Raw genomic sequence first — 19,662 nt, 5'->3', positions numbered from 1 at the left:
ACCAACTAAGAAATACTGTTTAAGGTTCAGGACTATATGGATGTCAGATGAACTAATGAGACATATGTCAGAGAAGAAAAATGCATGGGATACATATAAATTAACATGTGACACAGAAGCCAATGATAAGCCAATGAGAAGCCAATAAGTTGATCTGTAACCAAGTTACAAAGGAGGTTAGGTAGGTGAAGGCAGATTACGAGAAATCTTTGGCAAGGAATGCAAAGAAAAACAGCAAGGAGATCTTTACTTATGTAAATTCTAGAAGGAAGGGGATGAATCAGATTGGTCCACTTGATATAGATGGTTCAACTGTTGATGATCCTGCTCAGGTAGCTAACAAACGAAATCAATATTTTGCATCTACATTCACACATGAGGAGTTATTCAGGAAGGGGAATGCCACAGATGAAGTAAGCACTGGCAGTGAGCTAGATGATCTTGTAATAATTGAGAGTAAAGTGGAGGAGAAATTGTTGAAGATAAATACAAGAAAGGCACCTGGGGTGGATGGGATCTATCCAGTTATATTAAAGGAGGCAGCAAAGGAAGTAATCAATCAGTTAGCCATAATTATGAGAGCTTCCTTGGACTCAGGGGAGGTACCCACAGACTGAAGATGTGCTTTGTTAAGGGAAGGTCTTGCCTGACCAATTTGATTGGATACTATGATCTAGTCACAAAAGAATTGGATGCAGGGAATAACTTTGTTATTATATATTTGGATCTTAGAAAGGCTTTTGATACTGTTGCACATGGAAGACTGCTGCACAAATTGGAGCAGTGTGGCAGTGTGGCATTGGTGGCAAATTGTTGCTATGGATAAAGGGATGGTTGAGTGGCAGAAGACAGAGTGGTAATTAATGGACACTGCTCATCGTGGACTAATGTTATTAGTGGAGTCCCTCAGAGTTCAGTGTTGGATCCATTGTTGTTTTCTGTATTTATAAATAATATTGATGATGGTATATCAAGTTTAATGTCCAAGTTTGCAGATGATACAAAGGTTGGCAGGGTTGTTAAGGACACTACTGACGCTATGCTGCTGCAACAGGATCTGGAAAGGTTGAGCAGATGGGCTGAGAGGTGGCAAATGAAGTTTAACATTGACAAATGTAAAGTACTACATATGGGAAACAGCAACCCCAGAGCAACGTATCAACTCTGTGGTACTACACTGACAGTGTTAGAGAATGAAAAGGACCTGGGGCTAATTATCAGGCAGATATGAAGTTCTCTGAGCAGTGCAGACGGGCTGCAAGAGTAGCTCATGGTGTATTGTCAATGATATACAGGAATTTTTCTAGCAGGGAAAGGGAGGTGATTATTCCCTTGTATAAGGCAATGGTCAGGCCACACCTTGAGTACTATATACAGGTCTGGAGGCCTCATTTCAAGAAGGATGTAGAGCTGCTGGAACGTGTACAGAGAAGGGCAACAAGGTTAGTGAATGGAACGAAGGGTTGCTCTTACGAAGAAAGGCTTAAGTTTTGCAAATTACAGTGTCTGGAGACTAGGCACCGGCGAGGTGATCTGATAGAGGTGTACAAAGACTTGAATGGTTTGAGCATGCTCAATGCTGATGGGATACTGTCTCTTGCTCGGAATAATCACCTGAGAGTGCATAAATTCAAATTGAGGAAAGACAGATGTAGGATAGATGTGCGGAAATTTGCCTTTAGCCAGCGGGTAGTTGGTTGGTGGTACAGACTTCCATCCCTTGTTGTGGAAGTTGATAGCCTAAATAAATTTAAGGCTCAGCTAGACAGGTATTTCGAATGAACGGAGGGGTGAAGTGGAAGGGTTTTTTTTTTTGGCTGATGCTGCATAAGATTGCTTTCTTGCATCATATGCCTCTACTAATGCTAAAACTAAAATCAGCCTCTTCTAAACTGGGATTTCTTGAAATAATTTTTAAAGATTCTGACAATGTATAGTTTGTTATGACTTTTAAAGCCTTTGTACTCCCAATATTAGATTATGCTTGTCCAATATGGAATCCATTTTCTAAGATATGTTAGAGCATGCAGCCATTCTTCCTAATGTAATGAATGGATTAAATACGATGCATGCAAAATAGGAAAAGGCTTAAAAATGTTCAACCAATAGCAAAGATATCACAAACAGTGTGCAAGCACCTTGCATGACTCACAAAGAGTCATGCAAGGTGCTTGTTGAACTTCAAAAGTGATGTCATATCAGTAATTCAGTCACCCCACTATCTTTGTCAACAGATTTTTTTTTGGTTTTTTTTTTAAGGTTTTCCATTTATATAAAGTCTGTGGATATTACATTTCTCTTGATAGCTTCTGCATATCAGGCTCTACTAAAAAGAATAGATTAATATATTTTTCTGCACATTGATTAACAAATTTTTCTGCATATCAGGCTCTACTAAAAAGAATAGATTAACAAATTTTATAATAATCTCGATGAAATTTTTTGCTATTCTGAAAACTGTATATTGTTATTTTGTCGTAAATTTTGATGCAGTATATACTGTATTGTAATTTTTTGTTACATATTTATGAGCATTGCTCTACACTTTAACTTGTAAATAAATATTCAAAAATCTAACAGCTAGTCACAAAATTAATAATCTAATAACTTAATGATTTAGCACATTCAAAACTCCAAATAACCAGAATGATTTTTCATATTCATATGAGCTAAAAACATTTGCCACACAGCACTTAAGAGATAAAAACAAATTTAACATACTGCAGTACAATGCTGATGAGAGCCTGCAAATGTTTCTATGCGATTTCAATACTGTTAACATGTGATTAAAAATGTAAAAGTAATTACAACAGTTCCATGCCCAGTTCCACTTGAACTAAAATTTAAGGAAAGTCACATCAAGTACCTTATAGTGCCAACTCTCACATTCATACTCAAACTATCAAATCACCCATATTACATGAATAATATGCCCAACAGGTCTGAATAATAAAATATATTAGTAATCTGTTGATATGTCTATCAAGGGTTCATAAAATATTAATCAAACAGCTTTTATACACTGGTCTATGAAATATTCCATTATGGTGACTAAATGTAAATAATGAAAAAATAAATAAGTAATTAAAAATGGCATCTATAAAATTTTGCAGCTGAAAATGGTAATTACTCATGTGTTACTTTTTTTTTTCCAGCAATAACAACTTGCCAGTGGTTCTGACAAATTGGTAAATCCATAAAATAAATAAATTAAATTAATTACCAAACAATCTGTTAAGAAAAATCCACAGGATTAATAAAATAATACCTTTCATTGATGCTTGAATCTGGTCCTTCTGGATGTTTCCAATCTGCATCTTTTACAGGTAACCACCATGGGGCAGCTGCTACCTGTAAGAAAAATAATATTCCAGTATTTAAACAATTTGATTTACTGCCAATATACCACATTGATCATTCACTGATTTCTGATATATATATATATATATATATGATTTATATCAGATTAAAAAAAAATATATATATATATATATTTTTTTTTTTTTTTTTTTTGAGAAAAACCGTGCAGGACACAGCTGCATGGTTTTTCTCATTTTTTTATTAATTAAGAAAAAATCTTTAAGAAATTCATCCAGACTTTACAAGCAGGGATGAGTAGTACAATGTAACCCTATGTCATATGAATATTACATACAATAAGTTTTCCTGGGAATATAATGATTGGTCTGCTTTTACTGAATGCACTTTTACTGAAATGCATTTGTGCAATCACTTCAATAAGAATTTGTTAATTTCTGCAATAAGTATCTGATTACACAAATGCATTTTATGACAACCAGCAACCTAATTTAATTCTTAAATTTGAAAATAGATGAAGTTTCATTAATGCAGTTCTTGAGTTAATACTCTGCTTTTTCTAGCTTCTTTACTTTTGAAAATTACAAATTTGCAGTTTAATCCACCTGTGATGAATTTTTCTCCTCTGTTATTCAACTTCTCTTCGTTTCAGCTGAATTTTGTTATTACTTCTGCTAAATAATATTTTGTTTAAAAATTTTGAATTATTTTGTTATATCTTTCATAACTAAAATTTTTTAATGCATGCCTAGTTGCCACAAAAAAAAAAAAAAAATAACAAAAGGTCAATTTTCCAACTGTGAACGTTAACCCTGATGACATCATTTGCCATTATCAGTGGCAAATAATGTAATTCTTCAAGAGATATTAAGTTCTTCAACATCATTTTGCAAATTTAGGACCCCAAATCAATCAATCCACTGTAAGAATTTTGTTTTGGTTCAATATTAATACCCCTTATGCTGTTTTAGTTTATTGTATGTTTAACAAAATATTTGTTCTAAAACAATGCAATATAAATACAAACAGTAAAGGCATACATGATGACTACAGAATTCTTTGAATTAAATTTATATGTAATTCACAATTGTTTCATATTTGAATCAGAGCAAAACTTTATTAATCAACACCTGCTAAACACTCAAAGCATTGCTTCTTTTAGAACAGCAGTTCTCAACCTGTGTGTTTCAACACAGCTTCTAGCAACACATTACTGTGTTGCTAGAAGCTGTGAAGAGTTCATGGATAGTGTCACGTAGATGACACATGTACTACAATTTTAAAAGAAGTAAATTTATAATATATAAAATAACATACATGTTGAATAAAACTATATTAGAAGCTTATAATATTTTTATGAATAATAACTTTAATTAAATAGTCCATTGCATGCATCATGTGAAAATAGTCTGTTGATTGTGGGTGTTTTTCACAACAGAAAAAAGGTTAAGTGCTGTTTCAGCCTAGGTAGCTTGATAGCATGATTAATAGAACTGAACAGGAGCAAAAGGAAATAGCTAGAGCACATAAGATATTCTTGAAAAAAATAAAATAAACAAAACCTCAAACTATTTACAAATAAATAATGACATATTAAATGGAATGACCAATAAAACCTTCCAGAGACATTTATTAAAGCCAAATGAATTTAATATTTAGTGGCTAAATAAACTAAGAATGAAATGAAAAACAAACTTCCTAATATACAATAACATCAAAACTTTAAAGTTCAGTTGAGGTTTCATTGTCTTTTTGCCTCATTAAGGGAATCAGGGAACATAAAGAAAATCATGATCCATCATTATAAAACAAAAGGTAAAGTATGCATACCAAAAATTGGACTCATCCCAGTGGAAGTCAAACTTATCTTGTCCAAAGTGCAATAGGTTCAGTCATGTATGAAAACAATGCTACTTACTTTTTCTGACATATTGTTCATCATAAATTTGTTTACATATGGAAACACATTACAGGAACTCTGTGACTTATGTAGGGATTGCGTTCCACGTAATGCTACGCAAGTCAAAATTTCCCCCATGCTTGTGCAGCACTCGCAGCTATGCTCACCGAATTGATTGAATCAAAAAAGAAATGTCCGATGAACATGTAAATAGAATTATTTTTGGTATTTATTCAATTTTTTATCTCATACGCAGGAAAAATTACAAAAGCGTGCAATTTAAAAAAATTTCAAAATTATAAAATTACAAAAAGAGAGGAGACAGGCATAACGTCGGTAAGTTTTACCTCTCGAGCATCGTTGCCAGAATCAATATCTTCAGCTGATAAGTACGCTGCTTCCGAGGTCGAGGACTGTGGAGATTTAGAAGAGGTTGGCCACTCAAACTTACAAAAGAACATATTAATGGATGACTGGACGGTGGCTTTTTTCTTTTCATCGTAGATTTATTTGTAGCAAGCAAGCATATCATTCACCCCTCTGTTAACTTTTAAGAATCATTCGCTGTTAGGATCCATCTTCTCAAACCTCACCACTGCCGATGTAATTTCACAAAATGCCATTGCCATCGCTCTGGTGATGAAGCATCTCGGCTTCTCATTTGGTTCACCTTGAGCTTCATCAGCATTTTCTTCTTTCACTATCACTGCCTGCAAGTCAATAATTCTTCAAATAGGCCTCTGGGGTTGGGTATACTCATACTATGATTTTTAGTGTTTTCCACCAACCATGGAATAAAACACAAGACGAAAAAACCCAAATTTTTAAAAAATTTTTAATATTTACAATAAATTATTTACAAACCAAATATTACTGATAGTAATTTTAAAATAAAACAACTGTGATATACAGGATAATAATAAAATGCCGAATTTAAAATGCAATAAAATATACTGGTTAAAAGCGCTAAAATACTAACTGAAGCTTTCAAAGGCTTCTGCCTTCTTTCTCAACAGTGTAATTTCTGTTCTGCGGTGCATCATTAAATACCAGCAGGTTCACGGTGCATCTCACGTGGACGTGTACTGTTCCCGTCAGAACCGGAAGTGGCTTGGGAGCGTTTCAGGCAAAAACGTTCATCCCCTCCAAGGATTACCGCCTCAAAGAGGGGATGAATACGTGTGCCCCTATCTCTATTTATATTTTTCTCAGTAGAACTAATTCTCAAGCTCTCGAGCCACTTGCGGTCCCAAAATCTATGCGCCCGATCAGTGATGACCGCTTCATCTGGGGAGATTTGATGTTGCTTCTCCCAGAAATGTTCAGCTACGGCGGATTTGTAAATAATTTATTGTAAATATTAAAAAAATTTTTAAAAATTTGGGTTTTTTTGTCTTGTGTTTTATTCCATGGTTGGTGGAAAACACTAAAAATCATAGTGCAAGTCAATAAGTTCTTCATTAGATAATTCCTTCTCTTCTTCCTCTATTAACTTCTCCATGTCTTTGGCATCAACCTCCAACTGAAGTAGCTCTGCAACCTTTACAATCTTATCTGTAACCTCTTCATATGATTAGTCTATCCTTTGAAGCCTTTTACGTGCCGTGGGCATATTTTCTTCCATGCACCATTAAAACAACTTTTAGTAATTTCTGCCCAGGCCTTATTAATGTTTAAGATGCCGTGGTAAATATTGTAAGATTTCCAAAAGTCTCTTAACATAAAATTTTTCTCATCATGTACTGCAGACAATGCATGAGCAAATGTGCATGAATAGTATGCTTTTATATTCAAATCTGCTTTTATATTCAATAGTATGCTTTTATATTCAATGGATGAGTGAAGTCGTGTTTTGTGGTAGAAATATGACTCTTACATTCGAATTGAAATCATTTAGATGCGTAGGATGACCAGGAGCATTATCCGATAGAAACAAAATCTTGAAAGGAACATAGTTGTGTTTAATTTTTCAACCTCTGGAATGAAGAAGCATTTGAACCAATCCTCAAAGAGTAATTTGTTATCCATCTGGTTCGATCGGAAATGCATGGGTAGGGTGGCTTTATTGATGCCCTTAAATGCATGAGGATTTCCAGAATGGTACACAAGCAGTGGTTTTAATCTGTAATCTCATGCTGCATTAGCCCCAAGCAAGAGCATGGCCCTATCTTTTGAAGCCTTGAAACCTGGCATTGTATTTTCCTCTTTGGCAACGTACGTTTGATCCGGCATTTTTTTCCTGCACACACAACCCTCTGCATTCAAGCATTTTCAACCCAAAGAAATATTTATGTAGTACGCCACCACATGATCACTGCTTGGGTGTTCGCACACAATACTATCTAGAATAGAGCATACTGAAGAGTATCCAACAACAACAAGAAAACACCCAGCCAATAGCAGTCCGCTATGGTAGCTTAATTGGCATGATACATCTCAGTCTGTCACTTGTTTAATGAGGTCTGTATTTGATTCCATCAATGAGGAACATCTAAAGTTCTCTTCAATCACAGCTGAAGTTAACTGATTACGGGTGGAGGGGGAACAGAGTTTCCCAACTAGTTATTCTAGGTTTCTTAGCCAATGCAACATGCAAATCAGCCCATCCAATGAACACACACATTTCTAATTTTAACTCATAGCTATGGAAAATCTTTTATAGCTGCAAAAACTTACATAAGTTATCTTTCCCTGAATCAATGAACTTAATTTGCCACTTCAAGCTGCCAATACTGCACTGTGATTGAGGTGGAGTCAAAAAAAGTTCTGTAAGATAAAAAAAAAATTACAGTTCTGTACCATATGCTTTGAAAAAATGCCTCAGAGTACTCTGGTAACATTCATAATTCTCTATAAGAAAATGAAATGAATCTGGACCACAAATTAAAAAAAAATATTAAAGAGTGTCTGAGGTTACTACAAGTGAAATGAAATGGTTTTCATACTGAAATGAAATGTCAGTATGAAAACCCCAGGGGCTCACATCTAGTGAGTATAGGCTTGGCATACCTGAGGTCCTAAGCTGGATATCATCATTCTTCTCTCTCTCTCTCTCTCTCTCTCTCTCTCTCTCTCTCTCTCTCTCTCTCTCTCTCTCTCTCTCTCTCTCTCTCTCTCAGGGAAATTCAGAAAATTTTTTTTGGCTCGTGCAGCACAAGCCTCAGGCTTCCTTGTACCATATGGCTAATAATAAAGTCATGTGGGTGATCAACAAAAAATTCTGTTAGTGAAATGCAATAAAGAATATCAGAATAACAGTTACATTTTTGCTGTTTTATTGACTTAAATTGGCATATTCATTTATTCTCTAGAAGTAGCTTTATATTCCTAGTTACAATACTTAGTTAATTTGAATTTAGATAGAGATTTTGTAGGTTATTACTTAGTATCGGTAAGGGTATCCAATCCATGTGTTGGACAAATTTTTGCAGCTCCAGCGAACATTACGTTTTTAATTATATTTAGCTCTTTTAGTGACTTAATTTCCTATGGAAATTAAGTCAATAAAAGAGCTAAATATAATTAAAATTATTGACTTAATTTCCTATGGAAATTAAGTCAATAAAAGAGGTGACTCTATTGTCAGGGAAACGGGGAACATATTGTGAAAAAAGATAGGTGGAACAGGACCAGGGTATATCTGCCAGGGGCAAAGGTTGATGACGTTGTAGAGCGAATATCATCTTTTAAGGGCACAAAAGGTGATATAGTTGTGCACGTTGGCACTAATAATATTAAGAGTAGGAGACTGGCAGAATTACTTAACAAGTACAGGTCACTGTTGAACAAAAGCCGAGAATTAGGGTTGAATTTGAAAGTGTCTGCAATTCTGCCCAGACATGATAGGAGGGGGTATATGATGATAGCCTTATCAATCAATTCGGCCCTGGAGAGATTGTGCAAGGCTCAAGAGGTAGAAATTTTCTCAGCCTGGTCTGTGCTTGTTAACAGGAGAGACTGCTTCTACAGGGATGGGTTACACTTAAATAGAAAGGGTGCAAGAATATTTGCTGATGCTATCAAGGCAGTGGTAGGTGGGTTGGAAAACTGCTAGCTTGGGGGGATACCCGGACTAACAGTAGCCACTGGCAGATGCGAAAGTGATTCTTGCACTGCTTCTATTGGAATGAGCAGCAGAATGGAAAACAAGATGCAGGAAATTTCAGAGACTGCTGGGAGAAAACTGCAGTACAAGTAAACACATGGGCTGTGTTTGGGTAGTTAAGAATAGGAACAGGTGCATGAATACTTGCATGTACACCAATGCTAGGAGTTTGGTAAATAAATTTGATGAATTTGAGGTGTTGATCAAAACATCAAAGCCAAATATTGTTTAGGATATCAGAGATGTGGTGTCACATAGATATAAGGAATGCAGAAATGGAATTGGGGAGTACAATGTGTACTGGAAGGATAGACAGGATAGGAAGGGAGAAGGGGTTATGCTATTAGTTAAGAAACATAAAATCCAAGGAAGTACAGGCAGTCGACAAGGCTGGACAGTGCAGTGTCGGGTCAGTTTGGTGTGACATAAGCACTGGAAAAGCAAAATTGAGAGTAAGAAGTGTGTTATAGGCCTAATGACTCTGATGAGTATAATAAACAACTGTACAGAGAAATAGAGTAAGCCAGAAAATCAGAGTGACTTATAAGGGGGGATTTTAATTTCCCAGATATTGACTGGAATTTATGGGTTGGTCATTCACACACTAGCAAGGCTTTTGTGGATTTCTTGGATGATTGTTTTCTTTAGCAGCATGTTCGGAAGGCAAATAGAGGGATTAATACTCTTGATCTGATTATCAGTAGTGATTCTTCATGCTTTAAGAAACTGCAGATAAAGGAAACACTAGGTGGCAGTGATCACAGTGTGCTGAAGTGGGTTTTACTCAAAGCGGTAACTACTATCAGGGGTAAAGGGAAGGGTTTTTGCTTTCGTAAAGGCGACTACGGAGGTCTTTTTTGTTAGTTGTTGGCGAATCAGCTTCTGTGGCCATAATGCACCTCCCAAAGTTTTTTTTTTTACTCTGATCCAAGCCCGAGGTGGGATTTGAACCCACGACCTTTGGGTTCACAGGCAGGCACTTTACCCACCTGGCTAGCCAGGTCGGCCTACAGAGGTCTGAGATAGTATTTAAATTCTATATGGTGGGACCAAGTGATGATGTTACCAACAGCAAATTCAAAATGGGAAACATTCAAAGAATTAATCTTTGAAGCTACTAGGCTTTCCATACCAACTAAGAAATATTGTTCAAGGTTTAGGCCTAAATGCATGTCAGATGAACTAATGAGACATGTGGCAGAGAAGAAAAATGCATGGGATACATATAAATTAACATGTGACATGGAAAAATCCCATCAGCATTGAGCATGCTCAATGCTGATGGGATTCTTCCTCTTGCTCAGAATAATCATCTGAGAGGGCATAAATTCAAATTGAGGAAACACAGTTGTAGGATAGATGTGTGGAAGTTTGCCTTTAGCCAGCGGGTAGTTGATTGCTGGAACAAACTTCCACCTGTTGTAGAAGTTGATAGCCTAAACAGATTCAAGGCAGAACTAGACAAACATTTGGAGCCGAGTGGATGGGTGAAATGAGAAGTTTTTTTTTTTTTTTTTTTGGCTGATGCTATATAAGCTTGCTTTCTTGCATCATGTGCTTTTACTAATGCTAATATCATGAAATAATTATAACAAAAGAAACTTACTTTTTAAATTCAATATTTTTTTTTTTAATGAAAAATTCAAAATTTTGAAAATGTATTCACTTGTTATTTTCTACAAAACAAAGATATCTCAATTTCATTGGGGGGAAAAAAGAAAGAAAAATATCATTTTCAAATTTATAAAACTGTATTTACCAAATGACACAATATAAATCATAACTTTATATAACTGCCCTGGCAATTCCATGATTCTGAGTCTCCTCATGACACTCTCCCACCAGATCCTGTCAAATCCCCCTTTCAAATCTAGAAACACTCCCATCACATATTTTTCTAAACTATATTTTGTGCTGTTCACCACTTCCTTTATGGCATCTTCAGAGGACCTTCCTTTCCGGAAACCAAATTGTCTCGTGGAATATAGATCTCTTCCTTCATATAGAAGCATAATACACCTGGCTATTAATCTTTCAGATAGTTTGCTAATAATTGGCAACAATGATATGGGTCTGTATGAACCAGGTTCCGTGACATCCTTATATGGACTTTTTATTAGTATTTTAACTAATGCCTCTCCACTTCCCAGGAACACACTCTATATGCATGAATATACATAGATCGGGGAGTATCCCCTGACACTTCTTTGCAAATCTAATTATCACCTCTGCTTCAATCGTGTCCTGTCCTGGTGTTTTCCTTTTCTTTATCTGTTTTACTGCTTCATTTATTATTATTATTAGCTACATGGTGCAAGGAGGCCTGAGGCTTATGCTGCACCAGCCAAAAAAAAAAATTCCCAAGTTACTCTGAGAGAGAGAGAGAGAGAGAGAAGTAAAAGGGAATCACCAAGAAAGAGAAAAATGATGATATCCAGCTCAGGACCTTAACTTCATCTCACTAAAAGAAATCTGCTCATTGCTTCCTAGATACACTTTATTCATATATCTAACTTCCTTTTGATAATCACTTTCATCTTGCTCACAGTCCTGAGGAAACATTACTTAATATTCCATGTACACTCTCTTTCCAACCCAAAATACACTCTTGCCTAGATGTCTTTATTGTAAAAAATATTTTGTCCAGTTTTATTTTATCTAAGTTTTTATAGGGTAATCCTATATATATCTCTATTACACACTTCTTCCACAAAATTTTTCCAGGCATTTTGCTTGCTTCAACATATTAACTGCACATATTCTCTCCTTTTTTGAATATATTTCCTCTTAAATCGCTCTATTTAGTCTTCTATTATTGCAAGTCTAGCATTCTGAAACTGTCTTCTTAAGCTGAAAACTGCTTCTCTTGACTGTGAGCTCTGCATTCCACCATGGCACTGCATTATTACGTCTTTTCTTCCTTCTCGTAGAGCCACGTGAAGCTTAACAAGCATGTCATTTACAATCTTGGCTTTTTCCTCTGCCCCACTGCCATTCCAAATTGCTTCTTTTTCATTCATCTCTTTCTTAATCAGCATTTCAAACTTATTCCTCTTCATTGTTTTAATAGCATACTGATCCAATTGATATGCCATCTCTCTCTCTCTCTCTCTCTCTCTCTCTCTCTCTCTCTCTCTCTCTCTCTCTCTGTCCACTATCTGAAAGCTGATACTGCGATGATCACTAGTTGTCAACCCACACTGTACCTTCCAATTCTCAATTTTTCTAACCAATGACTGTGTTACCAAGGTCACATCAATATTCGACTCTCCTATTACCATCAAATATGTGGATGTTTACCCAATTTCATTAATTACTTGCAGTCTAGTAGTCTCTATAGTTTCTGCAAAAAATTCACCTCTGGAGTCTGTCACAGGGCTGCCCCATACAGCAGAATTATAATTTGTCTCCAACGGTATAATCACCCCTGTCCAAACCCAGGACAGAGCAAGCCCCTTCTATATAATGCAAATATGGCTCCACAACTTCAGTAAAGTGACAGGCGCCTCCGTAGCCAGGTGGGCAGGAGCAACAGTGCGTAGCACACACTTCTTGATTAGACCGGGGTTCGAGCCCGTTACCACCAAATATGGAGGATGCAGAGAGGTCAGGGAATGACCACCGCATATCCCCGGTGCAATATGGCCTTAGTTGCTAATGCTCCTAAAAGCCAAATAACAATAACAGTAAAGTGACAATATATGCTGATTAGAAAAACTATTCCTAAGGCACACATAATTTCAGCACTCACACAATTCTGTTATTTGTATAACCACAAATTCTGAGTTTCTTATAATAATGGCCTGCACAATCTTATAATTTAAAGGAAATCCTTTAACAACGTCTTTCCTGACATATGGTTCCTGCACCAGGAGAGCATCAATGTCCTTTTCCTCCATTATCTTTGTTAACTGCAAGGAAACATCATATGCTGTCCTTGCATTTACTTGTAGAAACTCCACCTTTCCAATCAGACTCATATTCAGCCATATTTAAAGTGAGCAGATCCTTAGCATTCCAATGCGGGACATCTAGGAGTGGGGATTTTCAACCCCCCCTAGAAACAATATACACATATTTTTTTATATATAAAAAATATTCACATTACAAAATATAAATTAAATAAATTGACTTCTTTGAACTAAACTTATAAAATAAAATATCAAACTTCTTTGAAAATATATATATATTTGACCCCAGAGGCTCACATCTGGTGAGTGCGGGCTTGGCACACCCAGGGTCCTGAGTTGGATATCATTATTCTTCTCTTTCTTGGTGATTCCCTTCTATTTTCTCTCTCTCTCTCTCTCTCTCTCTCTCTCTCTCTCTCTCTCTCTCTCTCTCTCTCGCTCTCTCTTTCTGGGTGGTTCAGAAATATTTTTTTTTGGCTGGTGCAGCATAAGCCTCGGCTTTCTTGCACCCATATGGCTAATAATAATAATAATATATATATATATATATATATATATATATATAGTGTACAGCATAAAAAAAAATATATACAGTAAACCCCCGCTATTCGCAGGGGGTGGGATCGCCAATATGGCTGCCGTTGTGAACAGACGTGTGTTTCATCGCTCCGCGAAATTTCAGTTTAAAAAATGTGTTTTACTTCCGTCAGTGCCATGAAATGTATCCTCACTTGAAGACAAACTGGACTGGATTCCGCTGGTGAGAAACTTTTGCCTATATATTGGGAATTTGGTCAGGTTGAAGCGTTATTTATCTGTATCCTTTGTTGCCAGACCGCATGGTCACCATGTCGCTGACAACAGGGCTATAGAGAGGCTGCCGATATAACATGGCGGCCGCGTTTCCACCTGACACCTTGACTGGGGAGGTGCCCCAACTAGTGCAAACTGAGCAGTTGTTGTGCTCTATCAATCTGTGCCTTTACCGAATAATATCACCAAAGAAATATGACTTTAATGTGATCCCCCCCCCCCCACCATAAACTCCCCATGGAGAAAGAGAGAGGCTATCTTTGCACCTGTGCTTCTACCAGAAATCTGAATGCCATGAGCGTCTTCGCCGCTACTAGATATCCCGCTGGGAAGGTAGTCCCGTCCTCTTAGGAGCATTTCTATATCCGGCGTTCCCCCCCCCCCTCCAAGTGCTGTGGGGAGACCCCAAAACTTCCACAGTCCACTGTGTGCCTCCAAATACACCCACGAACTTGTGGTTGGCATCAATCGCCATCATTTTTAACAAACCATCTAACCCCAACATTGTGAACCCGATTAACCGAACAGTCCCGGTAATCCGGAATCCACGGATATGGAGGGGAAAGACAAGCACAAACACCCCCTGACAGAGACACAAAATGATGACCCCATCATTATTGATAAACTGGAGGATATAGAGGACACCCGACCTGGGACCCCCCCAACCAAGCGGAAAACCCGCAAGCGTGTGGTTCCCGAACCGGACCGCGAAACACGATCTCGGGTTGAAACAAAAGAACAGCCAGAAGCCAATGCATCGCAAAAAGAAAGAAATTATGAAAAACAACAAGAACTATGTCTGGACCATACCATACCAGAGGGCTCCGTATACGAGAAAACTCTCTTTCTGAAAACGGCCCTCGAAACCATTTTTAAGGAGAATCCCAGTAGGATATCGTCTGGCCTGAGATCACAGATTGTCACCATCTTTCACAAGATGGAGACAATTCTGCATGACACACATGTAGAAAATGAGAGAGCCATCACACGGCTACACGCCTACATCGAATGCGGGGCAAGACAAATGCCACAGCGCGCCCCGACATATTCTGCAGCGCTGAGGACCAAACCTGCCACTACTACTGTCAACACCACCAAACCGGCACCCAGGAAGACACTGCTCCCTACTCCACACCTCGTGATTCTCAAACCTACAACCACCGACACTCTTAAAACTAGCGAAGAAGTCAAGAAAAAGGTCATTGACTCCCTAACTCAAGAGTTTAGAACGGCTAAAATCAGAGCCATTAGGAAGACCCGAAACACAGGGGTGATAATTGAGACTGAAACCAAAAGTGATGCAGATCTCATTATCAATAACTCCAAGATTCCGACGCTTGGACTCTCTGCTGAGCTGCCCAGAGAAAAAGGCCCCTCCATTATCATATTTGATATCGACAAAGACCTGACTCCTACTGCCATATGTGAGGAGATATATATACGCAACCTCCAGCAAGACTTACCCGATAGAGACCATACTACCCTACTAATGCCCAAGCACCAAACCAAGAGTAGGAATGACAACCGGACAAACTGGGTGGTCGGACTGGCCCCTGATGCATGGAAACTCATAACAAAACAAGAGAGACTATACATCAAATGGAGCTCACATCGCTTCAGGGAGCACATTGCCGTGCCAAAGTGCTTCCGGTGTTGCCGATTCGGCCACACCACTCACACATGTGCTCAACGGGAGGCAACCTGTGGACACTGTGCTGAGAAAGGGCACAACTTTGGAAATTGCCCCAACAGAGAAAATGATCCAGTCTGTGCAAATTGCAAGTGGCAAAAGCTTCCCCACGCACATTCAACCAGAGATAACAAATGCCCTGTCTATATTAAAGCAAGAAGTGCCCAACAACTAAGAATCCATTATGGGGACTCTGCCTAAAAGACATAACACCAGTTGCATGAAATTCCTCCAACTTAACGCACACCGAGCAATTGCTGTAGCTGGACAGATCAGACAGAAGGCTGAGGAGGAAAACCTCGACATCCTCCTGCTACAGGAACCCTACACCTGTGCAGGCGCTGTCCGGGGATATCCACCTAACTACAAGATCGTCCAGGTGGATGGCGCAACCCCCTGGGCTGCGGTGGTGGTCAGGAATCCGGATATAACGGTCACTAAGATCTCGCACCTGTGCTCTGAGTGGGCCTCCTGTGCACACATCGTCTCCTCCCTAGGGGAACTCTATGCGATCTCACTATACTGCCATCCAGGGGAGGATATCCTTCCAGCAATTCAGTACTTACAACAAGTCCAAACTGAACTCCCAGGAGCAAAAATTCTTGTCTCTGCTGACCTCAACTGCCGCTCGCCCCTGTGGCATAGCGAGACTCCGGAGCGCAGAGGCTCTAGAAACGGCCAGCATATGGAGGAGTTCCTGGCAAACAGCAGCTTTGTTGTCATTAATCGTCCTAACAACCTTCCCACATTCAGCTCAACCCTATGGGAGGCCACCATCGATGCCACCATGACTACCAGAACCCTTGCCGGCCACTTGACAGACTGGACGGTGCAGGAGGACTGGACCAGCTCTGACCACAGGGCCATCACCTTCACCATGCAAAGATCACTGTACCGAGCTCCAATAAACAGCTTCAAACAGAACAGGTATGCAGTTAACAAAGCCAACTGGGATGCGTTCAAAGTCGCCATCATCAACAATGTATACAATCTGACAACCGACCAACTACAGAACCAAACCCTGGATCAACACCAACGTGCTGTCACCAATGCCATTGTGAGTGCAGCTAATCAAACAATCAAGAAGAGGATCCCGATGCCCGGCGCTGTCCCATGGTGGTCGCAGGAACTTGACATACTCAGGAGAACCACGAATCAGAAGAGGCGCGCCTTCCAAAGAGCCAGACGAACTTGGCCCCCCCATGAGGTAGAGTTCCTCAGGCAACAGTACAGGGAGGCCAGAAACACATACACTGCAATGATCAGGCAACGGAAAAAGCTGTCCTGGGAGCATCTAGTCTCCACTGTGGGCAACTCGAGCCCATGGAGCATCATTTACCGAATAACTACAAATAAGCTGCCCAGGGGAGAGGTGATACCCTCCACCATCACCCCCCAAGGCACCATGACCAACAACTGGCAGGACACCATCAATAATATATTAAATGCCAATTTCAAACCAGTAGAAGGAGACAACACCCATGAACAACAACAGATATGCCAGGCCAATGAGGCCTACCAGTCGCCCCAGGTAGAGGATCCCTTTACTAACCTAGAACTCCAAATTGCCATAAACAAAATTAGAAACAAAAGAACCCCTGGACTCGACATGCTTGAGCCAGAACTGGTCAAGAAGGTGGCCGAATTTACCCCGGACCTGCTCCTGGAACTGTACAACCACTGTCTTCACTCTGGCGCATTCCCCTCAGATTGGAAAGCATGAAACTAATTCTCAAAAATCCAACTAAACAGCCACATTTACCAGAATCCTACCGACCAATTGCACTCCTCTCTGTGCTCAGTAAAGTGCTAGAACAACTGCTCAAACAGAGAATCGAAATACACTACTCTACAGCAAATCTTCCTGCCAACGGACAATATGGCTTCAAGTCAGGAAACTCCACCCTGGACCCACTGGAGCGCATCCTGAACATGGCAGAAAACTGTTCACAGAAATATCTACTTCTCATCTCTATCGACTTTGCGGGGGCGTTCGATGCCCTTTGGTGGCCGAGCGTCCTCGCAAGACTCAGGGCAGCTCATCTGCCGATAAATCTGTACAGCTGCATAAAAAGCTACCTGAGCGGAAGAAGGGTCTTAGTTCAGGCGCCATACTGCAGGGTCGAGCGCCAAGTACACCGGGGATGCCCGCAGGGCTCTGTATTGGGTCCCCTCCTGTGGAACTTTGTCTTGGACGAGTTTCTCCACCTCGACCTAGGGGACGTACAAGCACTGGCGTATGCCGATGACCTTTCCCTGGTGCTAGCCGCAGACTCAAGAGCCCAAATGGAAATTCTTGCAAACACAGCGCTAACCAAACTCCGAGAATGGACGGAAAGGCACCGTCTCACAATCTCGCCCACCAAAACTCAATCCATCCTACTGAAGGGTTACCTAACCCCAACCAGACCACCACAGATTAGAATACAAGACAGAACTATCAAGCTAGTTACTGAACTGAAATACTTGGGAGTTATCCTGGATAGGAACCGGTCGTTCACTCCACACCTAAAGTATGTGCAGAATAAGATAAAAAATTATGCAGCCATGCTCGCCAGAGTTACACGCCGAGACTGGGGGCTGAAAAGGCGTACTCTGGCGACCCTCTATAAAGCAGCAATCATCCCGGCAATCACATATGCCTCTGGCGCATGGTACCACAAGGCCTCAACCGCGGTAAATCGCCGACGGCTTGAAATTATACATAGACCGATCTTATTGACCCTCACCCGTGCATGCAAAACAGTGTCGACCCACGCACTGCAAGTGATTACAGGGGCTCTGCCCCTCGACCTCGAGGCTACCCAAACAGGCATGCTGCAGCAGCTTGGACGGGGAAAGGTTACAACATATCTGGACCATACAACAGATCCGACAAGCAATTGGAAAGCCGAGAAGAACAAGCTTCAAATCTACCTCCGATCAATCTGGCAACAGCGCTGGACAGACTCTGATAAGGGAGAAGTCACGCGAAAGTTCCTTCCAAATCTGGAGCAAGTGTACCCTATATTTCCGACATGGTTTTGCCCCGGACTGCATGTCACCTACCTCCTTACAGGACACGGAGCAATCCGTCACAAGCTTCATCTCCTTGGAATCGCAAACAATCCTGCATGTGCCTGTGGCTCCCCCGAAACCTGGGATCACCAGATGCATGAGTGTGAACTGTATGATGATCTACGTGCCCAGCTGATCACACAAGTGCGCTGCAACCCCAAAGACCAGGAGCACCACCTGCTGGAGGATGGGACAACCTACAAAGCCTTAACTGAATTTGCTCAGAGCCTATACACTAGACGACTAACCCTTCCACTGCCTCCAAATCACGAACAACAAGGACAAATGTAGTACTCCACGCACTCCAAATCTGAAAGCTCCATGATCAAGTGGAAACTTTTATAATTCCATCCATACCAGATTACTGGGGTAGGACCATTAAATATCCCAACTCATCACCAACTATAACCAAACGGAACACGTGTCACAGGAGGAGTATGGGGGGAGAACCTCCCAATTCTACCCCAGTGGATAACGCTGGACATCATGGCAGAACTGAAACTCACCTCAACCATACTCACTTCCTTTTCTCTGCAAATTGACTCACCGACGGGACATGGCTCCCAAGGGCAACCTCCAAACAAAAGAGCAAGCACAGCCTCCGTGCACAATATACGACCCGGACTTGCATTTCGGTTGACAGATCCATTCTCCCAAACAACAATGGAATCCGCCCTAATGGACAATAAATCCTACTCTTCCAAATATCCATGGACGGGACATGGGTCCCCTGAGCGACTACTCAACAAATGCTGCATTAACTGCACTGAATTGACAGACTTATTGAACCTACATCTCCAGCATCAAATGGACCAGGATTTGCTTCTTGAATACTCAGTCTTGACCTACAGACGGAGTATACACCAAA

General features: G+C 39.9%; 1 protein-coding gene across 2 annotated transcripts in view; it reads right to left on the bottom strand.

Moving 5' to 3' along the window:
- LOC150086876 (formylglycine-generating enzyme) overlaps positions 1 to 19,662 on the bottom strand; it is a 237,852-nt gene that overhangs the window by 154,387 nt on the left and 63,803 nt on the right. For both annotated transcript variants that reach the window (XM_090371641.1, XM_090371640.1), the window contains exon 3: positions 3,269 to 3,351. In XM_090371641.1, coding sequence (XP_090227767.1) covers positions 3,269 to 3,351 — 83 coding nt within the window. The remainder of the gene's footprint in view (positions 1 to 3,268; positions 3,352 to 19,662) is intronic.

Source organism: Mastigoproctus giganteus, chromosome 4 (genome assembly GCF_048544385.1).
Source record: "Mastigoproctus giganteus isolate SK-2022 chromosome 4, ASM4854438v1, whole genome shotgun sequence".
Taxonomy (NCBI): domain Eukaryota; kingdom Metazoa; phylum Arthropoda; class Arachnida; order Uropygi; family Thelyphonidae; genus Mastigoproctus; species Mastigoproctus giganteus.
This window is presented reverse-complemented; position numbering and strand designations above follow the sequence as displayed.